The sequence below is a fragment of the Miniopterus schreibersii genome (genome assembly GCF_964146895.1).
Source record: "Miniopterus schreibersii genome assembly, chromosome: 16".
Taxonomy (NCBI): Eukaryota; Metazoa; Chordata; class Mammalia; order Chiroptera; family Miniopteridae; genus Miniopterus; species Miniopterus schreibersii.
The window spans coordinates 7,343,745-7,369,770 of NC_138116.1; the positions used below are offsets into that span (position 1 = coordinate 7,343,745).

General features: G+C 53.8%; 1 protein-coding gene across 8 annotated transcripts in view; it reads right to left on the reverse strand.

The window, feature by feature from the left end:
- ARSG (arylsulfatase G) overlaps positions 1-26,026 on the reverse strand; it is a 79,860-nt gene that overhangs the window by 12,478 nt on the left and 41,356 nt on the right. For 4 of the 8 annotated variants that reach the window (XM_081162107.1, XM_081162111.1, XM_081162110.1 and 1 more), the window contains exons 3-9: positions 23,800-23,987; positions 21,974-22,021; positions 20,756-20,867; positions 18,044-18,181; positions 15,120-15,316; positions 14,070-14,150; positions 6,368-6,476 (exon numbers count right to left, since the gene is read on the reverse strand). In XM_081162107.1, coding sequence (XP_081018233.1) covers positions 6,368-6,476; positions 14,070-14,150; positions 15,120-15,316; positions 18,044-18,181; positions 20,756-20,867; positions 21,974-22,021; positions 23,800-23,987 — 873 coding nt within the window. The remainder of the gene's footprint in view (positions 1-6,367; positions 6,477-14,069; positions 14,151-15,119; positions 15,317-18,043; positions 18,182-20,755; positions 20,868-21,973; positions 22,022-23,799; positions 23,988-26,026) is intronic. The other 4 variants (XM_081162109.1, XM_081162113.1, XM_081162114.1 and 1 more) reach the window with 4 other exon arrangements.

Sequence of the window (26,026 nt, forward strand, 5' to 3'; positions counted from 1 at the left end):
CTGGCCAGTTTTGCTCAGTGGTTAGAGCGTCAGCCCACGGACTGAAGGGTCCTGGGTTCGATTCTGAACAAGGGCACATACCTCGGTTGCAGGCTCGATCCCCAGCCCTGGTCAGGGTGTGTGTGGGAGGCAACCAATCTGTCTCTCGCACATCAGTGTTTTTTTCTCTCTCTCTCCCTTCCACTCTCCCTGAAAAAGCAATGGAAAAAATATCCTCGGGTGAAGATTATTTTAAAAAAGGCCATGATGATAATAAAGACACAGAGAAGAATCTGGCACTCAGAAAGTGCTCACTGGATGTATTATAACTGTTCTCAGGGGCACCCCGTGGACCTATCTAAGTGGTTCTACCTGTCACCAGCTAGGCCACAGCCACCAGCCCAGAGGGCACAGTGTGTGACAGGTGTCTGAAGAGAATGTGGACCTCATTTCTCCTTCCCCGGGTTTCTGTGTTGCAAATATCTAGTCTTTGCTTAGAATCCCATGATGTGTGAAACACTCCAACTCCTTTAATTTAGCTATTTCCTCCCATCACAGAAGAGCAAACGCTCCTGATAGAAATAGCACATCCAGACATAGAAAGGAGAAAATGATGCACAGACAGTCCACCGCCCAAAGGCAGCCACTGTTAACATTTTGGTGGGGTTTGTTCATGTGATTTTTTTAAACTCATGGTACAATTTTACTCTACCACAGGGCGCACCTGTGTCCAGCCCGCTATGCTCACGTCGGAAACAGCTCGTCAGCAAGACCCGACGGGCTGCCCTTTCACCAGAGCTGCTGACCCGCGGGCCCGGCCCACGGAGTGTCTGTGGGACCTGTTGGAACTGGGAGGGCAGGGGCAATGTGAGCGAGGCTGGACTTCCCCGGGAAAGAGGCTCCGGCTGGCCTGAGGCTGGCGCAGGAGCAAACTTCAGACTCACACCTGCCACTTTTCCCAGTGGGCGCCTGGGGGGGGAGCTCTTCCCTCCAAAACGGGCGACAGCCTGGCTGGTGCGGCTTGGCGGTTGAGCGTCGTCCCACGCACCTAGAGGTCGCCAGTTCGATTCCAGGTCAGGGCACATCCCGGGTTGTGGGCTCGATCCCCAAGAGGGGGCGTGCAGGAGGCAGCTGATGGATGTTTCTCTCTCACATCGATGTTTCTCTCTCTCTCTCTCTCTTCCCTTCCCTCTCTAAAAATAAAAAAATTAATAAAAACATATCTAAAAGGGAAGGGGTGCTGCAGATGGGACCTGCCATGCGGCTTCTCCCCCCGCCTCTGCTGCTTCCTCTCCAGATCGCTGCCTGTGACCCCGGGCAGAACCCCTCCTTTGACTACGGTACAGTGTCTCTGGTTTGCCTTCCGCTTTCACGGTCCCTGGGGCTGGTGGCTTATCTCCTGACCTACGTGCCCCGGGAGCTGGCATCCCACACGGATGCAGTGTCAAGGAGCCCAGAGAAAGCATCTGCAGAGTGCAGCGCCGCCCAGGAGCCGTCGGGGGCCCAAGGTGGCTGCCAGGCCGCAGTGCGCCGTGGGGGGCGCGGGACCCTCCTCTAGCTCGCGCCCCGACCGAGGTCCGCGTCACACACAGACGGGGCCAGCCGGGAGCAGGAGGAGCGGGGGTGTTCGGTCCTGGAAGGCCTGGTGTCCTTTCCATGCTGTTTCCCCGCCTCTGTCACGAGCTCGCCTGCTCATTAGACAGCGCCGAGCCTGATGTTCTCGGAATCCCGGTGTCTCAGCGTTTACCGGGAACCTCAGAGGGTCCCAGGCGGCCAGAGCACAGAGGAAATCTCCAGCCCCAGAGAAACGTGTGGGTGTCTCGGTGACTCGCCAGGCCCAGCAGCTCGGGTTCTCAGAACTCCTTGCTCATGCAGTGGAGGAAGCCAAGCCCCAGGTTCTCCCTGGAAGAGGGAGGTCCCCCTGGGCACAGACAGTCCCGGTGCCCCCCGAGCCTGGGCATGGACCTGGAGAAACCATCAGCTCTACAAAGGCTGCCAAAGGGACCTCAGCTGCTCCAACTTCAAACCTCACCTAAGTAATTGGTCCTGGGCGTCTTTAAACCTTGAGGAAAGTGAAGGAAAAAAACCTGACATTTTCAGGTCTCTGCAGTTTGTTATGATACACGGGGTGAGGCGTTGGGCGGGGTCCCAGTCTGACTCCCATGAGAACCCCGGTTCTGTTGCCTTCCCAGGTCCTTTCCTCCATACAAACTATCCAAAATTCCGTTTCACAGCTGCGCGGACATAAAGATGACTATATAAACAGTATACATAAAACCATTTTCTTCTACCCAAAAGTTCTTTTTATTTATTTCTTCTGGTTTTAGAAGGAAATAAAAAGGTCACGTGCTCCCAAAGTCTCCTGGCCCCGGCACTGCACCTCCTGGGCCCGACAGAGAAGCCGGCCCTGACTTTAGAAGGGAGAACAACCCCCGTCCCCCCAGCCACGGCCTCTGGAGACGTGAAGGGCAGCCAGGAGCCTGCTCGGCTCCACCACCAAAGGCTGCCACTGGAGTGGGCAGGGGACACCCCTGCAGGTTCTTTTGCCCGTGTGGGAATATATTCCATTTCTTGCTATGGCTTTGGCCGACGCAAGGCGCTGACGGCTGTCCGCAGGCAGTGTTTGCATCCATGTTCTCAGCCACGGAGCTGCCAAGGAGCCTGGGTGACGGAGAGGATGGGGGGGGCCCTGCCCCCAGTGGGGGGGGGCTGTGTGTGGAACCGCCTGGACCTCAGGACCAGGGCTGATGGGAAGTCTGCTGCTGTGACGGGCCACCCTGGGGTGGAGTGCATCCCAGGGCAAGGTCAGCGGGTGGGAAGGGATGGCGCTTCCTAGAAGCTGGTGAGAGTATATCTGGGAAGACGGTGGACGTGATCTGAAGATGGGAAGTGAGAAGGGTGAGGGGGTTGCTCGGGGAAAGAGTGGGGGGGCGTGGGACTGGACATGGGGGGGGACAACAGGACTTCCTCCATCCAGACCATGGAAGAGTGGGAACTGTCCCTAGGACGTGGGGAGCAGTGGTTTTAGCATGGAGTTGCAAGTTTCTTCCTGCGGGGTCATTCCCTCTCGTTTCCCGTGGGAAAAGCCAGTGCTACCCCTTCCCGGCCTACGCCGCCTGCGGGGGTTGGAGGGGCCGCAGCTGCCCTCAGAGCATCAGCAGAGCCCAACGGTGAAGCGTGAGCGTTCACTGCAGAGCCCAGCGAGGCTGGGGGGGGGGGGGGGTCACCTCCTTGTCTCCCCTACTGCTGCTCACTGCCAGGTAAGGGTGTGTGTGTGTGTGTGTGTGTGTGCGCGTGTGCGAGCGTGCATGCGAGCGTGCACAGGGGGTGGGGGTGATGACTTGCTGGACATGTGGCTTGACCCTGACCAGGGCAACACTGAAACCACCGGACAGTGACATGAACATCTCCCCCTCGTAGCTCCTACTCCCAGGATACAGTTCTGTGGCTCGAGACAGTCCAGAACCAGTCGAATCCCCCTTCCATGTAATGACCACCTTTCGGATGTCAGAAGGAGCCACGGGGTTCCCAGGGGATTATCTACTCTCCTGGCTAACCAGCAGCTTTCGTGTTTCTCAAATGAGCTTGTTTCCAGCTCTTCACACCATTCTGGTTCCCTTGCGCTCGCCCCAGGGATCTCAGAGAGAGAACTCTTCTGTGCTGAGCAGACAGGGGCTCCCACTTTGGATGCAGAGCAGACCCCTCCCCTTCTTACGCACAAAGCTCTGGTTCTCAACCAGCCTGAATCTGTCCTCCCTGAGGACACTTGGAGCTGCCCGGAGACATTTTGGTTGTCCTAACTAGGGGTGGGGAGGTGACCAGCATCTAGTGGGCAGAGGCCAGGGATGCTGCTGAACATCCCACAGTGCACAGGGCAGCCCCCACGACAGAGCATGATCCGGCCCCAAAGGTCAACAGTGCGAGGCTGAGACACCCTCCCTTCTGGTTTTAGGTTCCAATCGCCAGCAGGCTCCTTCCCACGTGCCGCCCAAGCCCCGCCCTCCTGAAGGTAGGTCGCCTCCCCAAAGTCAGGAGCATCCGTGCCTAGGGCAGTGCTTCACCCCTAGCTGGACACAACAATAAACATCTGTTGAATAAATGAATTTTCCCCCATTCTGTCACTGTGTCACCGGGCTTTGGAGTCCTTTCTCGGATCCTACCACGTCAGCTGCGTGCACCCAGAGTGTGAGCAACGGTTACCTCTAAGAGGGAGCCAGTGGCATTAGTGCGGATCCCTTCTCCCCTGCCCCTCAACACTTTTTACTTTTCTGTATTTGTGTGAATCCTTGTATCAACTCATCTGCTCCCTGGTGTTTACATCAGGGCAGCCAGAATACAGGTTAAACGACTCCGGCCTTATCTGGAAGATCTGTTTCCTCTGAGCTGTGACAGATCTGTATCCTCTGCGCTGTGACGTACTCGGAGAGCGATAAGCACTTGGGCGGGAGCGCTGGGCTCCCGGGAACGGGACCCGTCAGCCCCAGTCTCTCCTCAGCACTGAGCCTGAGGGAGCCGTGGAAACGGGAGGCAGGCACCGGGCAGCCGGTCCCGGCAGCAAGGATGCTCCCCCCAAGCGCACATGGATTCAGGTGGGAAGACACAAGAGGGTGGGTTCTGTGGAGACAAACTGTCCTGATACAACCGAGACCCGTTTAACACCAAAACCATCCTACAAGGGGCTGCTAGAGTGTATCAGTGTCGTTCTGGTAAAAATTCCTGGCGCCCTCAAGTAAATGTTACCTTGTACTGAGATTCACTTCCTGCGGTCCCCAAACTATCCCGTGTCAGCTGCCGTCTCTGGGGCCCTGGATGATCCACAGGATGACGCAATCGTATCACAGGGCTGTGGCAGGGGACAGGTGTAAACACCGCTCTCAAGTGGGAGGCACGTGCCTGGTCTGGGTGATGTAACTTGAGAGACGGCGGTTCCTTGTGCGTGTGCAGCCTGGCCTGAGAACACTTGGCCTGGCCGCGCGCACCAAGTCAGCCCCATAAAAAGCAGAGCGCCTGGCCCTCTTCCCGGCCAGCCTGACATCACAGGGCTCCAGCCCTCTTGACGGTACGGGGCTGACCTGGAGTCCTGGGCCCCACAGGCTGCCCGGGGTGGTGCCTCCCACTCCCTGCTTTGGCCAGTGGAGCCGTTTACCCACCTCTGCCCTGGGCTTGTTTCTCCTCCCCCCACCAGGTCTGGGGGTGCTCCAGGGGGCCCGTGGAGCTTGCTTTCCTCTACTAAGCTGTGTTCTCTAGGCTCGTACATTCAGCTGATGATGAAGAACCCGTGGAAATAGTAAATTAGTCCTCAAACAGACCCAAACCTCCGAGCACATGAGCAGGCACTGGCTTCTACTGAGGGTCCCCCTTGTCGGTGAATATAGGGCAGACCCTGTCTGAATGAGTGGAAAGTCCCCATTGAGGTTACACAGCTCAACGGCACACCCACAGCCAAGTTCTGTGCCCAGGAGATGGCCTCCTAGATGTGCCTTAACAAGGAGTTAAGGGCGACGGCGAGATGTCACATGGACAGTTGTCCTTTCTTTGAAGGAAGCACCCAGTGACCCGCCTTCTTGTAGAGGCCTCATTGCCAGGGGTACGGAGAATGTCCCCGCCTAAGGATTCATTCTCTCCCTGCCAGCCTGGTGGCCTCGCCTCCTTTCCCCCTCCCCTCCAGGGCAAGTGGACATCTACATGCCTCTCTTGGGGCCATGGGATTGCCCGTGAAATGCTGGCTTCACACAGCCACCCCTGGGACACCTGCCCTACCTCCAAGGATGGAATTATTCCAGCTCAAATGATCGATTCCTCCCATCAGCTGGGGCCAGGGCGGAAGGGACACGCTGTAGCAGACCCACCACCACGACTCAGCGCTGAAGGCCACCAAGCCCGCCCGGTCCCCTCTTCACCCAGACATTAAGCCGGGTGGCCTGGGAAGACTGCCCTGCGCCACTGCTTTAACAGCAGGTGGAACTGCAGGTGGCAGGTCCATGCTGCTACAATCCGAGCTTTGGAACTGCCTGGGGACGCCTGGGAAAGGCGGGCGGTGGACAAGGTTGAGGTCTCTGACCCACTCAAACGCCTGATTTTCTTTATTCTGTTAATTCTCACCCAAGGATATTTTTTCCATTGATTTTTAGAGAGAGTGGAAGGGAGGGAGAGAGGGGGAGAGAGACATGGATGTGAGAGAGACACATAGATTGGTTGCCTTCTGCACGCGCCCGGAAAACCAGGGCCGGGGACGAAACCTGCAATCGAGGTACTTGTCCTTGACCAGGAATCGAACCCGTGACCCTTCGATGCACGTGCCAATGCTCTAACTGCCGAGCCACACCGGCCAGGGCCAAGATATTCTTGCGGTGAACCCCAACGCGTCAAGGTAGTTTGGGTGTCATACCTTAACAGGGCAGGACTGGTGACATTGGCGGGGATTCTGCCAGGCCAGTACGCCACAGCCGGGACGCGGTGCCCTCCTTCCCAGGTGGTCCGCTTGGCTGGACTTCCCCCTGCGGAAGGAGAGGAGGCGGTGGGTTCTTTGACAGCAGTAACTCAGGCCTGCCCTTCACCTCGGAGCTGCGCCCTGGGTCACGGGCCCCTCTCTAAGGAGGCCCTCCCAGAGCACCTGACAACTACAGTAGTGACCAGCTATTTTTAGCCAACTAGCGAATATCTTTCAAGACGTGCTTTTATTTTACCGGACTCGACATATGTAAGTAGCTGCCTCGGTCGCCCTTTACTGAAACCACGTCACTTTAGTCTCTTCAGACCGCGTCACACTTCGCATCGTCGGCCTCACTGACTCGCTTATTGTGAGTCTCCACACCACGAGACTTCGCCAGTCTTGTGCACCCAAGACAAGGGCACTTAACAAACACTCATTAAATAAATGAATTTGTCTTCCTACTGATCATAATGTGGCCGTCCGCTTTGGATGAAAACATACAATGGTTTGAAAAGAGAAAGGCAGAAAGTTCCCCAGCTCTCTGACCTGCCCGGGCCCAACCTCGGGCCGGGCATGGACTCTGCTGTTGTTTCTGCTTTGCGTTGTTTTACCTTGAGTTCACAAGCTGATCCCATGCTTCGGAGACAGCTTTAGTAAAACTCCGACCTCACGCCTCCCCGGAGGAGGCAAGGACAATCTATGTGCAATCTATGAATTTCCACTCTGGTAACGAAAGGAATTCCTTTTGTAGATGCTAAGTCAAAAAGTGACCACCAGAGTAACGGTGGCCAGCGGGCCGGAGGAGATGAGGTCATGTTTGATGGAAACATCCCGAACACATGTTGCCTCGAGTTAACCATGACCATCCCCACCACTCCCACACACGCCCCACCCGCACCCTAGCCGAGCCAAGGATTCCTCAGGGTTAGCCTGTAGAAAGCCTGCCAAAGCAAACGTGTGTGTGGCTCACACGTCCCGTGGTCATGCGACTCCCCAGCTCGGCTGGCGTGGATGTGAGAGCAATGGTGATGGGAAGGAGTGGGCAGCAAGGCCAAGGCTTCTGCCCCCCTGCACTACACAGAGCCTTGGAGGTCCCTGGCCCGGCGCCCAGCATGCCACCCCAGAAATGCTCAGCATTCTTGAGGTTTCCTCGTGGCCAGCTTTGGGGTCCCCCAAGTGTCGAAGTGAGAAGCAAAAAACACAAAGCAACCCCGCTCCTATGGACCGTTCGTGTTTTGGGGTGTGGGGCTCTTGGGACCAAGTGGAGTTGTGCAGCCTGCATGGGAAGCTCTTCGGCCTGGCCCAAGAGTTCTCAAATCCATCCTTCCGGACGAGAGCCACCCTTCCACAAACACACACAGAGCCTACTCCCAATTACTGACGCCCACAGACGAGAGAATCCAGAACCACACAAAGCAGGGAACCCACGCCCGCGCTGCTTTGGGTACATGATTTACGCCGCAGCTTAAGGCCAAAGAGTAGGGAGGAAGGGAGTGTCCACACTTGCATGTGCTAGGGCTCTGCAGAGAATTCCACCCCCACGAGGGGAATTTATGGGGAAGCTTGGGGGAGAGCTGGGGGAGATACAGAACCTGTTTATTTGCATGTCTCTGGTGCACAAAATTCACACAGTTCTGCAACCTTTGAGGCCCAATGCTAAGGTGAAGGCTTCAGTTCCAAGAAATGAGCTGGTAGTTCTGACAGTCACCAGATGCAGGCACCAGGGTGGGCACAGGAGTTGTTCTCTGCCTCCGGGATGTTTCTAGAACGGTACACTAGCCCCTAATTAAGAAATCTGCTAATTGGCCTTCACCACTAGGGAGTCTGCTTGTTTGCCACAAGCTTTTGTGTTGCTGCTTTCAGGCAAGGGACTTCCCTAAGTCATTTTTCAGAGAAAAATACTTTGATGTGTTTGCCGTTTTCAGCAGAGGGTTGAAAGCTGGAGGGGTTAGAAGGAACTCAGTCAGTTATAAAACGTGTAGATGTCAACCAAGCAAATGGGCCGCAGGCAAAGATTCAGAATTAAGAGAAAGAGAGAAAAAGGCTAGCTGAGCAAAGCCCCTCGGTGTGTCCACATGAGGGTCCATCCCCCTCTGTGTGGTGGAGCTGGCCAGCTAGTCTGGCGGCAGCTGGGTTCTGGCTTTAACACAGAGACACGGCTCTATATCCCAGCCATGCCCAGAGACCTCACACTCGAAAGCAATTTATCTGAAAAGCATCCAGGGTGTGCATAAGCAATTATTAAAGTGTATACGCCTCAAGGTGTGGATACCGTCTTATCCTGCATCCCAGCATCTCAGTGGCGCTGCTGGGGGTGGACAAGCTTAAAAACTCTCACTGGCATTCTCTGTGGGTCCCCAGGGCTGTGGAATCTGATGACCACAGTCATAGTGCTTGTTGTGGCTTCTCTGCACTAGCAGAGGCCGAATCCCAGGAGGGCTGCCTCCGGTCCCCTGGTCCTCTCCAGTGATCCGTGCTCCTGCTAATGGAAACTCACTCCTAGCTACACACAGTAATAACAGTAACACTAGCATCTCCTGTTTACCGAGCCCGGCCGAAGCACCAAGTTAAGTACTCCTGAGCGTTCCTGCATTATCTCATTTAACCCTTGAGAAATAGGTGCTTATTATACCCATTTTTCAGATGAAGAAACCAAGGCTCAGAGAGGTTAAGTAACTTGCCCAAGTTCACACAGCTAGCAAATGCTAGAGCCGGGATTTGAACCCAGGCCTAACTACACAGCCAACACTCTCAGTCATTACATTTTCCAGGGTGGCGTTCCCACTCACCCCTGGATGTGTAGTAGAATCACAAGGGGATCATGAAAAATACCCATGCAGAGGTCCCTTCCCAGAAATCTCAATTTAATTGGCCTGGGATGCACTCTTGGTGATTTAAAGTGGAGAGAGCGCCCATTCCAGAAGCAGGCGGGGCAGGGGCACGATCGGAAAGTGGGCATAATGCATTTGAAAATTAAATGTAGCCTAGTGCTTTTAATCACGGGGTTTTACACTGCCCACACCTTCACATCTTTAAGACACCGGATCATAACTATGAACCCATCAGTTACAAGAAGAACAACAGGTAAGTCCACAGGTTACCTTTCTATGTACTTTCTGATGCCAGAAGCTGTTTCTCAGTGTAGCTAAACCCTAATCCCCTGACCAGTGGCACCAGCTCATGAAAAGTGTTAGCTGCATGTGGCTTTCTGTTGAGAAAAGCATGTCCCATAGTCATGAGAACGCATCTCAATGCACTTGTGGTTAGTTATGACTCTAATTAAAGCAGAGCCTCTTACTTAAAGCAATAAATATTTAGCCTCAGCAACCAAAATATAAACAGAACCATGATTCATGGATTTGCTTCCTTGTCCTTTCCTGGCCATGGAAGTGAAGTGACCAGTCCCTCATGCGTGGAGACAGGGCCAGCCAGGGACGGCGCCCTTGGCCCAAGCTTGGAACAGCAGTCTCTCCCGAAAGGGACCCAAGCGCCACGCCACGCTGAGTCAGAGACCGAGTTCGAAACTTCTTGGTAGAGCCCGGAGACCACAGGGAAAACCCCAGAGACGCGGGCTCACTAAGTCCAGAGCAGGACTTGGGTTCTGGGTGAATCTGAAGCGATGGTCTGAGGGCCTGAGCTTTAGGAATGTTAGCAAGGTAAGGGGGAGGCGCCTCTGGCACCCGGCAGGCCTCAGGTCGAGCTCCAGGGCCACCCCTCCTCATTTTGTGGCCTTGGGCAGAGCTCTTAACTCCCATCAGACTCAGTCTCCCCAGCCACGGAGGGGCAACAAGGTTGTACTCATCTCATGGGGTGGGGGGAAGTTACACAAGAGAATGTATATGAAGCTCGAAGCAAGACCCTTTGGCATAGTGTGTGCCACAAAGTGCCAAAAAAAATGCCATCCAAAAAAAACCACCAAAAAATTACCTACAGATAGAGAAGAGCAGCAGTTGCCACCGGGGAGCTCAGACACTGAACTGCGCCCTCCGACACTTGGTTTAGCATGGATGGTTTTTTGCGTGTGTGTGTGTGTTTTTAATGCTTACTCAACGATATTTTTTCCATTGCTTTTTAGAGACAGTGGAAGGGAGAGAGACAGAAAGAAAGAGAAACATCGATGTGAGAGAGACACATTGATTGGTTGCCTCCTGCACGCACCTGACCAGAGCGGGGATCGAGCCTGCAACCGAGGTCTGTGCCCTTGGCGGGAATCAAACCCAGGACCCTTCAGTCCGTGGGCCAACACTCTAAGCACTGAGCCAAACCAGCCAGGGTGGCATGTATGGTTTGTGTGTGTGTGTGTTTTAAAACTAATTTTGAATGTCATTAGACAGGACCCTGTCTCCAGTGTCCTGACTCCGGAATGGCCCACACTGGTGACACGCACACGTGTGTGTTTGTATCACCTGCCTGGCCTGCGAAGACGTCTGAGCTTGTGGCTTGGGAGGAACACGCCGGTTCCAAGGAGCCCACGTTCTCTAACCTTCCGAAGCAGCAGGCTTCCTTTCTAAATATAAACATGTGCCCTTGCCAAGGGTGCCCGTAGCATGCTGGTTTTCTAGAAACAAAGGGCAGCCAGGCCTCTGCTGGGACCGATGACTCTGGCTGGCCAGGGGTGGCCTGAACTGTGATGATGGGGACATTTCAAGCCTGGTGGCCCAAGGCCCAGAAGGACACACAATTCAACCTCCACTGGGTCCCCACCAGCTGGCCCTGTCCCCGACCAGGGCCAACAGCCAACAGCCTGTCCCATGCATGCTCCCTCACCCAGCCCACCTCTGACCTTTCTCTGGCCCTCCCCCTCCCCCTCCCCACTGGACAGAAGGCCCCGGATGCAGAGCCTGCTTCCCAGTGGGAAAGTTATGCAACAACCTGATAGCATCAGATTACAAACAACCAAGGTCTCTCAGAGGCTGAGGGTGCCAAGTTCAACAGAATGTTTCCTCATCACCAAGGGGGAGGAAGGAACAGTTCTGCTCTTCCAATAAAACAAAAAAAGAGTTTCCAGACAGAGGAGCAGTCTGTTAGGGGACAAACAAGGTGCGGGTTCTGTCCCGGGCAGGAGGCAGGTCTGGAGTGGGGAAGAGAGGGACAGCCGCTCAGAGCCAGGCCGGGCGGGGGCCGTGGGCTTGGGGTTAGCGGTGGGCGGGCGCCTCGTGTCCTGTTCGGGAGGAGGCAGGGTCACTTTGGGTTGCCCTCCGCCCCCCCGGATGGTTTCCCCTCACCCCTGCAGGGCGCAGGCCGAGCCCAGGGGAGCACCCTCGCTCCTGCACGGGGTGAAGAGATGACTCCAGGAGACACTGCCTCATCCCATCAGCTGAGCAAGGCGGCCCGGCCAGGAAAGGAAGGGGAAGCGAGGAGGGGGGCCCGGGGGGCCGAAAGCAGGAGAAGGCAGTGCGAGGCCTGACGCAGCGGGCTGGCTGCGCAGAGGAAAAAGCAGGGCTCTGAGTCCTGTCTGTCCTACTCCGCTGCAAAAATATCGACCGTCTTCTCTCTTTCATCCGCTCTCGAGGCTGGCCCCCTTACCGTGGGATGTGCAGGCGACCCGCTGACGGGGAACCTGCGCGAGGAGGGGCAGGCGGTCTAGGAGGACCCCCAGCTCACCTCCTGCCCGGGCGCCTGGCTCGGCCCTTCCCCGCAGGGCTCCGCCTGGCCTCCCGGGGCCCACTGCAGCTTGCTGGGCAGCGAGGAAGGCTCTAGAATAGCGGAGTTGGTCTGGAGGTGAACATGAAGCGTGCATCCCCAGGCAAAGTCTGCCTCCAGGATCTCCTGAGAGAAGAAAATGAATCCAGCCCCAGCCCCCCACGAATTCAGGTGCCGTGCCCGCCACTCAGATCCCACATCGAGCAGCAACACTGGGCAAGTCCGTGCTCAAAAAAGTGTTCTCTTGAGACAACTGAAATCCAGCTACTGAGGAACGTTTCCCAAGACAGAGGCCAGGACACCAGGAAAGTTATCCACATACTATTTACGCTACCCGGGTACCTTACCAAGAGAGCCTCTCTTAGGGCATTTGCCGGTCCCCTCCCAATTCCCCCCTTTGGGGCACCGCCGTGTTTCGGCTGGCAGCGAAGCAACGGAGTCTTGCGGGGATAGGTGAAGGCCAAGCGTGAGGCTGAGCGAGCGTCCCGCAGGCAATAGCCCGGGGGCCCCTCCCAGCGGTCCAGTGAGATGGGTCCATCACCCTCATCACAGAGGGGGACCGGGCTGAAAGAGAACAGTGGCCACAGCCCCGGCAGCCGCTCCCTTGTAAAGCTCTCCAGGGACCCGAGCCAAGGAGCACCAGGTTAAAGTTGACAAATAAAAAGGAATGACCAGCACGTCCCTCTCGCCCCCGGCCTCGAGGGGCACAAAGGTTACAGTCCTGGGAAATGACAAATATTCTGCCAGACTAATATGAAAGGGGCTTTGTGTCCTTTGACCTGGGGGGCCACGGCTCAGGATCAAGCTGGACGGCAGGAAAACCCAGGCCCAGCGGGAAACCTCGTCACGTCCACTTCCGAACCCCTGGGATACAAGCACCTTCTAAAAAACTTTATTTTAATTTTTTCGGATATGAATAATACCAGTTCGTTGTGGGAAAAATCATACCCAGAGGTAATTACTGCTAATCTTTCGTTACCTTCTGTTGCCTCTTCTAACCATTTCCCGAGAATATCTACTCTTATTTTTATGTAATAAAATTATTCTTCACATACTGTTTTGCAACCTGCTTTTTTCGCTGAAAAGTATTGAATGCAAATGTTTCCAGGTCAGTGACATGCAGCATTTCTTTAAATGGATGCATCGTAATTTCTTTCACACTCCTCTACTGCTGGGCACTTGGGTTATGTCCAACTACTTTTTAAACAACTACTGCAATAAACATCATTTTATATACATTGTTGTGCACTTGGATATTTATTTCTTTAGGAGAAATTCTTAGAGGAGAAACTGAAGCAGAAAGAGGCATGAGCCTTTTTGAGGGTCTGGTCCATACTACCAACTGCCCCAGAGTGGCTGCTCTCTCAGAAAAGTATGGTCCTTGGGAGGAAAATTGTCCAGAGCAGATGGGTGCTGAGCTGGGAGCGAGGGTGTTTAAATAGAGAAGGGCAGTGTGGTGTGCCCGGGAGACGCAAGCCCGGCTCTTTCCTCATAAGCTGTGTGTCCACGGGCAGGTGACTTGGCCTCTCTGAGCCTCTCTCTGTAAATGGAAATGAACCTACCTTTTATGATTGTAAGGCGTAGAGACAATGGATACAGACACCTCCAGTAGCTGTGTACTCAATATTTCTTGAAGGAATGCAATGACTTAATGGTTGGGTGGATGGAGGGATGACTTTTTCAAAGAGGAAAGAAAGAAGGGAAACAATGAGGAAGGGCAGCAGGATGGAAGGAAAGGAAGCGCGCAGCTTGGGCAGGCCCGCGGGCTGGCTTGTCGGAAGAGGGCCGGTCCCCTGAGAGCGTCCCAGGAGGAAAGGAGAGACAGGACGCTCTGGGCTAACCAGAAACTCTCTCTGTTCCAATCGGTTTCTTTTCTGGCACCTGGTGACTGGTGAGGACTTTGTCCTTGTTTCACAATGATGCCCTAAGGCCCGGGTAGAAGTTGGTCCTTCCAGAGACGGAATCCCATGTCCCACCCACAGTGGGATCCACCAGCGCCAGCTGAGACCCCTACCTTGATGAGCTTGCCATGATCCGGTGAAGGGACCCACGCTGCCTGCCAGCTCACATTTCTGAGCCCACGGGCCGTTGTCTCCTAAAAACCAAAAGAAGCAACACGGAAAGGTCAATGGGCTAGTGGTCACTTTGGCTGATTCTCTCTCTCTCTGGCCCTACATCCCTGGGCACAGCAGGGGACTAGATAGAAGAGGGACTTGTAAAATCGAATACGACCCTGCCCTTGAAGAGCTGCCCTTCAATGAAGCTCTGCTGGACCTTCAGAGGTGGCCCCTCCTTCCCCAGGCTAGTCCCATCTTGAGGCTCTTGCCTCATGGAGTTTTGCCTGTTAGCAACTGCATTACCGTTGCCATCAGCCCAGCAACTACTTATTGAGCACCTACTATGTGCCCATTGCTTCACGTAGATTATCTCATGATCCTCCAACATGCTGTGGACTAGGTTCCATTGTTAGCTTGACTTTGCAGGTGAAGAGGCTTGGTGAGATTAACCTTTTCAACAGTAGCATAGACTCAAATCCAGGTGTCTCTGTGACCCAAAGGCAGTGCTTTTGACCACTGCCCTCATCCAGATGGGGACCTGAAACCCACAGTGCCTGTGGGGCCTCTAAATGGCTCACCAGTTCAGATCCACTCAGCCAAAAGACAGGACCTGGTGGCCTAGTGACCAGTAGCAACCAGAGTCCCTGGGACCAGGAGGGCAGTGAAGAGGGAGTCTTAGAACAGTCCAACCGAGGACTACATAGGTTCACAATGTCAAAGTCATTCATTAACAATTAAGAGCGATACCCAGATGGCCCCAATCAATACCTAAGGGCCCAACAGGGTACCAGATCTCTCGGTGCAGACCTTTCCAGGGGCTTAGTCTTGGAGGCCCCAAATGGACAGGTGCTTAGCATTCAAACCAACCAACACTAGTAGGGCTCCAAGTTCAGAGTGAGCCTCCTACCCGGTTAAAGATGATCACTTGACCAGGCTCAGCTCTTCAGGGCACACATGCAGAGCTGACCATTAGATCTCAGATAGGCTGGCTGGGTTTTACTACTTACCTGCAAACCAGAGGAATGTATTTCCTTTTGCTGTGCGGTCAACTTGGTCTTTAATCTGGCCCACCAGGCCGTCCATCTCTCGGAGGCCTGCAGCGTATGGCCTCCGGGCCTGTGGGCCTGCTGGTAGCTGGGTCTTGGTTAGGGGGACGTGCATGTGGGCCAGGGCCACATAGAGCAGGAAAGGTCTGCTGCTGGCGCTGGAACGGAAAAGCCGAGAGGTCATCTATGCACATCTAAGACCTACTGACTGGTAAACACCCTGGAATCTTGACCATCTACTCTAATTTCAAAGAACCTTCACTACCCCTCATACCTGTGCCCAATGCCCTCATCATGGTCAAACCCTTGCCCCCTAATGAGCTTCAATGCCCAGTCCCGGGCCCTGCAAGGAGCAGAGGCCTGGCCAGCTGTGATGGAAGGAAGAGCTCACACCACCTGCTTTCTCCCTTTCTGTCAATTCAGAGTTTGCCTGCTGCTTAAAAAAAACCCAAGTCAAGGATTAGCTTTCAGCAAGGGTCTAAGTTCAAGTACAGATCCAAGTAAAACTTTCAAAGAAGCCCTAGGGCGGGCCCCTTGTGGAGGAGAGCAGGACCCCACACTCTAGGAACCCTGGTAGTTCTGACACACAGGTGGGGAGGGGGAAGGGGCCCCAGGAGGAGGTAAGGGGGAGGGTGGGCACCGCAGAGGAAGGAGCACAGGCCTGGAGGCCTTTTCTGCTGACGTTCTTAAAGTCATGGATGAACTGGTGAGCCAAGCCCTAAAGAACTCAGCAGGCCTGAGGATTCTTTTCTGCTATGTTGAAAGCCAATGGGATTCATGTGACTTTTCACTTAATAACTGATGAATAAATCAGCTCTTCACCTTTTCACGTGATAAAGTAGGATCTGTTTGTCCTTTAACTGAGTAGTGAACAGGTGAGTGAACAGTACTACACTCTCTTCAGAGCGAGAGGTAATCTGTCCCTAGGTCTCTAGTTCCTGGCCGACTGCCACCTCTCATCTTGAGGAAGCTGTGCTGCTCCAGGCTCCGTGAAGACAGGAGAGCCAGTCCCCACCAGGCCAGTTCCCACCAGCCAGAAGCATCCGCCTGTCACTGGCCACAGGGCCTGAAACAATCTCAGAGCTCCAGGGAGCAGAGAAATGCTCCACCCTCCAGATGGAAGGGTCTCTCCCCTTTCCCTAGGGGCCACCTGCACAAAAGACAGGGTTTCCCAGAAAGTCCCGAGAAACTGGTTAGACGCAATCTCAGAAGCCCCAAGACGCCGCTCTGTAGATTTAGGCCTGACGTAGGTTTTATTATCAAGAAAACATACGTGGATCTACGACCTTGCCGCCTCCACCCTCCCTGCTGCCCTTCTCTCTAGAAAAATCTGACCTGGTTGAACAAGGGGCTGGGGGGATTCTTGCACATTCAAGGAGCTGGGTGGTCAGTTGTCCACAGGTGGAGTCTATTTTTAATTCTGCACAGTAGAGAGGCACTCGGCACATTTTTTCTTGCCCACTTAGCCTACAGCCACAGGAAATACTAGAGCACCTACTGGAAACTACTGCATTGCCCTGGAGGAGTTTACAACCTGAGAGAAAGATGAAAGGAACACACAGGGGGTCATTAGAGGATAGTGCCGGGGCAGCTGAGAAGGGTCAGGACCAGGGGAGGGGTGGTGGTGTGTGTGCACGCACGGGCATGAGCTTGTTCCCCCTTGGTCTATGTACGTGCACCCAAGAGGAGTGTGCACTACGGGGAATCCCACTCTCTGCCCTGGCCTGACAGAGCCTGCAAAGCAGCAGCCCTCACACACATACAGCTTGTTAGAGACACACTACGGTGTGGTCCTGCTTTTTGCTTTTTGTTATTTTTAATTAGTTGTTTCTAACATTCAGAGATCAGGTGATTTCGCATAAGGGGCAAGTATCCCGTCTCTCTTGTAAAATGGAAAGCTCTGACAATCCAGGCTCCCATTCCCACAAAGAAGCAGCGGGCAGTGGGAGCTAGGTAGCGGCTGCCTCCTGAGATGGGGAATGTGCTTTCAAGTTCGCCACAGGCCCCACCATTCCCTACTGCCTTGCAGTCGGCCTGCTTCCCTCTTAAAGGCTACCTACCTACGTCCTGTACATGCTGAAATTTGTAAGCCCTGTGGGTTACACTGATAATGGCCCCCAAAGATATCCAGGGTGTAATCCCTGGAATCTGTGTTACCTTATATGGCAAAAGAAACTGTACAGAAGCAATTAAAGATCTTGAGACAGAGAGATTATCCTGGATTCTCAAGGTAGACCCTAAATATAATCCCAAGTGTCCTTATAAAAGAGATATTCTAGAGGGATATTTGATGACAGAGAGGAGAAGGCAAAGGGACAACAGCAATCGAGATTAGAGTGATGTGGTCACAAGTCAAGGAAGCCAGCAGCCACCAGAAGCTGCCAAAAGCAAAGAACAATGTTGCCCTGGAGCCTCCAGAGAAATAGCCCTGCTGACACCTTGATTTTAGCTCCTAAGGCTCATTTCAGACGTCTAACCTCCAGATCCATGGGAGAATAAATTGCTGTTGTTTTAGCCAATAAATTGGTGGTAAGTTTGTGAGTGAAGCAATAAGAAAATACACCCTGCCAACTAACGAAGTCAACGAAAGCCCTAAGCGCCCAAAATACACTGGACAGACCCTGCCCCAGGGAGGGCAGGTGATGCTGACAGTAGAGCAGGATCCCGGCAGGAATGCAGGGAAGCCCAGCAACTCTGGGAACACACCTGAGGGACGGCAGCCCCGGGCCTGGGGAGTCCAAGGGGGACCGCTTTCCAGTTTTGCTTACAGGAGACAGGTGTGCCTTGCCCTTCGCTGGACGGGGGGAGTCGGCCACGGCTTTGCAGGGCGCTCAGTGAGGCCCGGGGACGTGGTGGGCAGCGCTTGGGGCCACGGGACTCCTTACCTTGCACGCTGAATGAACCGGGTGGCTTTCTCGGCGTACTTCTGCGCAAGGCTGCTCAGGTTCACGGGCTGCTCCACGATGCGCAGGTTCTCATACAGAGGAAGGGCCACGTCCATGTAACAGTCCCCATCGGAGGCCCTGTGTGGGAACCGCAGACGGGAGAGTATTCATTTCCACGGCCTAAGTAGCTACCAAGTAGAGCAAGACGCTTTAACGCAGCGATGCGCGTAAGTGCAAACCCTCGAGAGCCTGGCGCCAGATGAGTTTTCCAGTCGGCCATCTCCTCCAAGTGCAACACTGATACACTACCTTCTTGCCTTCCTTTGAATAGAAAGACTTTTGGGAGCTAGAAACACTATTACTCCCATTTTGCTGGGAGAGAAACTGAGATCTAAACAAACTGAATTACTCGAGTGGAGCCCCATAGTCCATCAGCAGCCCCATCCCTGGCTTTTTCCACTGTTCCCCTAAATGATGACTTGTCCATGGGGTGCAACAACTTCATGTGGCACAACATCTAACAACAGAAAAGATAGCCGGGACAATTTTAAAATTTCAAACCATGTTTAGAGAATTTGGAGAAACTTCAGTCATTGAGAAAAGTAGAGGTCAAACCAAAACTCTCTCCCAGAAAAAACACACACAAAAACTCAGCCCTTGACCTTACAGATCAAAATTAATCTGACCCATGAATGCTTCATCAGTGTGGCTGAGGGACGACTGTGGCCATGACCTTGGGCAAGTTACCTGAGGTCTGAGAGCCCGACTTTCCTTAGCTGAAGCATGGGCTGCCTGTGCCCCCTCACAGAGGTGCTGGGAGGACTACATGAGATAACGAATGCTTAGTGCTTTGCACACTGATCGATGTTCTAGAAACTCAATGAAAACCCAAGCCCTCTGTCCTGGTTGCCGCGGAGAACCAGGCGCAATGCTGACCACAAAGCAGAGAAGGGGTAATGGAGGCCCCTCCAGTAGAGAAATGGTCCTCATGGTGCAGCCGAGGGCTTGAGAAACAACGATCACACCTATACGCAAACACTCCCATTACGGAAGCTTAGGGGACAAGCGCCGACTGGGGTAAATCATCGCCAAGGGCCACAGTTTTTAAAAAAGAAACAGGAGTTATCACCACACTGGGCATCACAATGCTAATCGCAACATTTGTGTTGAAATTTTCAGCTTTTCATGATCTCGTTGCAACGCCACCATCATTTACACTCCCCCTTTCCCCCCACAAGCCAAACCTTCTTTCTATTTGATTTATTTGAATTTTTACTGAGTTTATTGGGATGACATTGGTTAATAAAAGTATATAGGTTTCAGGTGTACAATTCTACGACACATCATCTGTATAGTGTACTGTGTTCGCCACCCCAAGCCTCCTTCCGTCACCATGTAGCCCCTCTTTACTCTCTTCTACCTCCCCCACCCCCATCTGATTCAACATGGATTTAAAAGGGACCGGCTGACCTATGTCAGCCCTTGGTATGGCCACGCGTGACCCCCAGGTGAGAAGGGCGGTGACATGTTCTACAGCCTCGCTTCTCACCCTGCAGGGTACATACGAACACCTGGCATCTTGTTAACTGCAGGCCTCGGGGCGGGGTCCGCACTTCCGCATGTCTAACCGGCTCCCGGGTGACACCCACGCTGCTGGTCCAGCCGCCACGCTTTGAGGAGCACAAGGATCTAGAGGACATGGGCTCTGGACTCCAAGAGACACCTGACTGAGTCTCTGTCCCTACCTCTTACAGCTCCAGGGCGACCCGGGCACAGGGATGCTTCCTTACCTGCACAGCCCGGCTAAATCCCTGCCTCGCACAGAGCGTCACAGATAAGTGTACAGAGCCCCCGGCATGTAACAGTTTCTCAATAAACAGCCATTATTATATTAACTATGGTGCCATTCGTGAGCCAGCTGAGGCTGCCCCCCCCAAGCGGCGGAAACACCTGCGACCTTGTAAATAAGGCAGTGGCAGGGCCCGGCCTGACCAGGCGGAGCACGTGGTTTGTGTGGCTTTACTACCTGAACAAGGTTTATCACCGTTTTCTGATCATTAATGTATTGCAGACTCATTACTAAATTTTGGAAAACGTTCAATGAGAAAGAAAAAAAAAAGAAAGAAAAGCCCTCAGTCCCACAGCCAGAGTGAACGGCCCATTGTTACCGTTCTGGCCTAGTTCCTGTGAGCGCCTCCTGACCGGGCTATAAAGGCATAAACACAGGGACGGCTCCGATCGCGCTGCTGACGCCTAGTTTCCTGCTTTCTTCACTTGCTGTCGTATCGTGAGCATTTCCCATTCCGCAGAACATGGTTTTAAATTAGTGCCTGCGTGGCATTCCAACGTCAGATGCAGGGGTGGGGAGTGGGGTGAAGCTTGTGAGGGGCCTTGTGGACTTCTCCGCCTCTCTCTGTCCCTCCTGATGTGCGGCGTCGGGGCCAGGTGTGTGGCCCAGGAGCCAAGCCAGCAGGCAGGGGAGGGAACCCCACCTGTGAGACCGGGGCTGTGCCCGGCTCAACCCAGCAGAGCTCAGCAGCCCCAGGAACCTGGCAAATCCCAATAAGGAAATCCTGCTGACCTCACCTTCGTTAAACATTTCCTTATACTCTTTTGTGCTCTCCTAACAGTCCCCGTCAGCCTCCCTCATTCACTCCCGATGGACCACACCCCCCAGGACTTCGCCCGGCTCTGGAGCCCGCAGCCAATTACCTTGCCGGCCTATCGCCCCGAGGGCACGCTGGACAAGGAGGGTGGTCGTAGCCCGGGGTGTCAGTGCAGCCCATGTCGTGGCTGTACGGGATTCCAAAGTAGTAATCGAAACCTGGAAGGAAAGCAGCCGGTTAGCACCCCCGCTTGGCTTCGGTTCCGTGAGTCTGCATTCTTACACCCGGGACAAAAAATTTAATTTTCCACGATTTAATACAGTAGTGCCATGGAGTGTGTAATTAAAAGAGGATTTGATGAATATCCCTTTGTAGTAGGCAAAGAAAACACGTGGCAGGGTTCTGGCTGGAAGACCAGATTTGCAAAACATCTTGCGATTAGCTAACCCGGCGCGGGAGGAAGTAGAGAGAAGGTTTGAACACCGACCATCCCCCACGCAACCACTGGCACATTCGGGAAGTATGTGGTGAAAATCGACTGCACGCACGACACTTTAAGGGATACAAGAATAAATTCTGCCCTCGAAAAGCTTCCCCATCGGAAGAGAAAATAAATTACAGAGATTAAGCTGTAAGAGACGGCTAATGGGTGGGCCAATGGGAGCCGTGGGAGGCAGACCTTAGGGCCAGGTGCTGGGCCTGGGGAGGGGCTGGGGCAGGAACCTCAAAGTGCTTCTAGGAGGAGGTGGCATTTCAGCGAGAGCTCGGGAGGCTGGCAGGACGGGGCTGGGGGTTCTGGGGTGCGGTGGGGTGGGGGGCGGATGTGAGAGTTAAACTGAGACCCGAATACACTGTGTGGGCATTTTCTTCTGAGACCCTCCCTTGTCCTGTCTCTTCTCCAGCCCAGGCTTACGCATGCGGCTTCCCACAGGATTTCTCTACCCCTCCCCCAAGTCCCGCCTGGCCGGGGTCCCTGCTTTGGTGAACCCATCGGACCGTTTTGACTTCTTACCACACCAGATGTGTCTGGGCCTCACGGCAGCCAAACGTTCCCTGAGATGTGAGGGACTAGGTCATGGAGAACACTAGGGCTCGAGGTGAGGAGCCAGGGAGCTGGGACAGGAAAGGTGCCAGGGGAGACGGGTATGAGATCAAGGGGAGCCCAGGCACCCCAAATGCACCCCAACGATGCTGTGCACGAAGATATCCTAACTTAGGAGAGATGTCCATGGGTGCAGGACAGCTTAAACGTTACTGCAGTCCTTTTACACGGAGGTCTTTATTTTCTGTTTCCCAGGAAACAAAGCCCCCCAAAAATTCTTACCACGGAAGTTGGGGTGATAAGAGCCATGATGCCCAAGATGCCATTTGCCTGTAGGAAGACGAGAGAGAGGCTTTCAGAGGAATCCACCTGGGAGCTCCCAGCCCCTCTGGGAAGCTGATCACACTCTCGGTTTTCCATTAGCATTGCCCTTTGCTGAGGACAAGTGAAGGGAGGCAGCAAACACAGTGAGAAAGCCAAGCCTTGCTCTGTGGGACCCAGAGGGAGTCCGCAGGGAGACAGAAAGCAAGCAAGAGTGACTCAGCACCTACCCAGGACACACAGTGAAAGGGGAAGACAAGCCATTCCCGGGAACCCCGAGAAGCCAGCAGGCTGAGCGCCTTCCCTCTAAGAGGTTTCAGTGCCCACAGCAACCGCACCTCGCCCGCCGCACCCTCCACTCTGCCCTCCCGGGCCGGGGCCCTGCAGAGGGTGCAGGTGCATGTCCCACACGGTCTCAGAGATGCCCTGCCTGGTCACATCAACTTCTTCTGGGGCCAACGCCAGCTGCCTGCAGAGGATGGTGCAGAAACTGCCTCCCCGCTGCAGTTCAAGTGCAGCCACCTGGCCGCCAATGAGGAGACTCGGCCGCACTGCTGCTCCTCGCTCTAAATGACTAAGTCCCGGGGGAATAGCTGGTGCTGGGAGCCAAGTGCCCTGATAATGCTGCAGCTCTCTGACCTGCTAATTCTGCTCGGAGTAAAGACCCCAAGACACCACCACAAGGCAGAGGGGCAAAGAAATTAATGTGGCACCAAGATCTGAACAGAGGGACCCTCCCGGCAGGCCCGACCCTCCCTCGCCACTCCACGCACGGGGGAAGGAGGCAGGAACCCACTGGGCCCTGCTCTCGGAGAGTCGGAATCACAGACACAGGCAGCCTGAGGATGCTGCTGGGGTGGCTGGGCTGCCTCGGCCCCTGGAGGGGAGGCCGGCAGTGAAGCAAAGCAGGGGAACAAGTGGGACCAGCCACACCTGTGTACACTGACCCGCTCCCGGCCAGGCGACACTGAGCGGGTCTCCGCGCCTGCCTGAGACTCAGCGTCTTCACCTAGACGGTGGGGGACATCACAACCTCAGAAGGCATCACCATTCTCTGGAGCAAAGAAACACTGAGCCCAGGGCCTGGTACAAAGTGCATACTGAGTGAGAGGCGCTTGCTTAGGAAGGAAAGCAAGCTGTGGGCAGTGTGGCAGACGCTGCCGCTTGCCGGCCCTACGCCCATGTCCTCACGCGGCCTGTTCAGAGAACTGTGGTTTTGTTTGGGGGGGGGGGGGTTGGGAACCTGTGCCTGAGGCCAAATCAACCATTGTAATCCTGACCCCCGTTTCCCAGCATCCCTTGCAACGAAGAGTGGCCATGCAACCCAGGGACCGAGAAACGACTTGTGTTCCTGATAAAAGTGAACACGTGGGCTGGCGCCACCTTCCCTCTCTTTTTCGTTCCTTGAAGCCAAATTCGGGCGAACGGTACTGAGGCCACTCTACTGCAACCATGAGGCGACAAGCAGGAGGTTCAAAGCCAACACAGTAAGGACAGCAGAGCAGAAAGAAATGGTTTTTCCCCTTTGAGTGGCTGAGCCAATAAAATCGAGCGCTTATCCCTAAGCTCATTAGAATGAAAAGAAAACGGCTCGTGTGTGGTTTAGCCCACGGTTGGGTGTCTGCAGTTACAGCCGAAAGCACTCCTCACGTGAACAGCCAGAGACTGGCAAGAAAGCAGACGTGAGCAGACGAAGCAGCAGCACGTCGGGGCTGCACAAACACAAAGCAGCCAGCCCAGGAGACGCAGTGGGGGACGGGGCCCAGGCGGCGGGGCACCCGCCTTACCTATCATCCCGGTGACGTAGCCCGCCTGCTGCAACACCTCGGCCAAGGTGGTCTCGTTGAGCGGAAGGCCCCCCACAGAGGTGATGGCGAAGTTGTGGGTGACTCCATTTCGCAGGCCCAGCCGGCCAGTGAGCAGGGAAGCCCGGGAGGGCGAGCAGGTGGAGGCAGCTGAGTGGAAATCCACAAACCTGCACGGAAAGGAAAGCGATGGAGATCGCTCCAACCACAGGAGCCAAACCAAGAGAAAAGTCAATTCCCACTCAGTTCCGGGGATTCCGGCGCTGGGGGAAGAAAGCTCGCCCAGTAGCAGAACAGGTGAGGAAAATGAAGCCCAGAGAGGTAATGTGACTAATCCAAGGTCACACAGGAAATTCCAATTGACGCAATCCAGCATATCTAGTTGATCTTCTTTATCCAAAGAGTCCATATTTCCTAAGTTTATTTGTAACCCCAAAATCAATACTCGGCCCTAAAGCACATATACAGAGACACAGGCAGACCTTTGAATAAATCTGAGCCACTCAATGTCCACCTTCCCAGCTGAGGTCGGCTCTCATACTGTAAGCAAGTGTCCTCCTTTTCATAGTCAGTCGGTACCGTGGGGTTTGCATTTTTGGTCCTATCGCTGATTTTGCTATTTAAAGTGGCCCTCAACAGAGTGCTGAAGTGCTGGCCAGCGGTCCTAAGCTCACAAAGGCTGGGTGGGATGTGCCTTATGGGAAAAAACACGTGTTCTATACGCTTCATTGAGGAATGTGTTATAGTGCTGTTAGCTGCGAGTTCAGTGTCAATGAGTCAAAAAAATGTATTAAATAAGGTGGCTTTGAACAGAAACACACATAAAACAAGGTTCTGGACTGATCCGCTGATGACAATGTGGCCAGAGGCACACAGGAACCTAGAAACAGTGGCTCAATATTCCCTAATTCAGTGTCCACAGTGACCTAATAGAACATAACTACCGCCAATAACAAGAGCTGACTGTGTCCACTACACACTGCCACTCGCCCAGCCCCTTTTCAGACACTATGGAGAAATATAAAAAGTCTAACCATTTTCCTACCCTCAATAAACATGATTAAACTTACATGTCACTAACAGTAGGACAAATGTCACTGACAGTAGGACAACCTGACCTTCTGTGTCTCTCCTGATGAGAGACAACATTAAGTTCATAACGTCAAAGATTCCTGCCAAAGACGTTCAACTCGAATCTCCTCAGAGCCCTGGACCTTATTTCCAGGTTACAGAAAATATAGCTAATAGAACAAACTGTTTGACACGACAAGTTAATGATTTCACAAACCAGTCTCCAGACATTTTACAAGACAACTGGTTGATTTCTTTAAAAAGTCAATATCCGAGGGAAAACTGGATAGAGGGACGTAGTGTACATTAAAAGAAACTGAAGAGACGTAACCCAGTGTAATACATGATCCTTGATTGGATCTCAGTTCAAATAAGCTAACAGGACACATCTGGGGGCTAATTAGAGAAATTTAATATTGACTGGATATAAGATGCCGTTAGGGAGTTATTGTTCATTTTCCTGATTATGGCCACGTGGAAAAATGTTCCTGTTCTTTTTTTCCAGTTTTACTGAGGTATAATTGACGTGCAATATTGTATTCCTTTATGGTGTGTGATGCAATGATTTGATATGTGCATATCTTGTGAAATGATCACCACAATAAATTTATTAACATCCAGCAACTCGCATACAAAATTTTTTTCTTGTGATGACAACTTTTAAGATCTACCCTCTCAGCAACTTTCAAACACACAACACAGCATTGTTAGCAGTCGCCATGCTTGCATCACATCCCCTTACTCCTGCTCACTGCTCACTCCTGTCAAACTGGTCACCAAGCCCGACTCGCCACCACACAACCGTGTGAGCCGGGGAGAGACACCAGAACGCCCGCTGCCCAACTGACGTCCAGGGATGGGCACGGGAACCAGAGCGTCAGCGGTCAACACGTTTTCCTCCTGCTCACAGATCACACAGGAACTCCGTCTCTGAAGTGCCGTGGCGGGTGTGGAGTTCATTAACGCTAAGGGCGTTCAAATGGATCAGAGAAAAAGCCCTTCGGTGGCTAAGCACAAGGGACTTTGGTCCATGGTGGACTGAGCTTTGCCAGTGGGTCTGGGATGCTCACAGGCTGTTGACCACTTCTTAATCCCTGGCGCTACAGACTGAACGCATGTGTCCCCCCAAGTACATGTG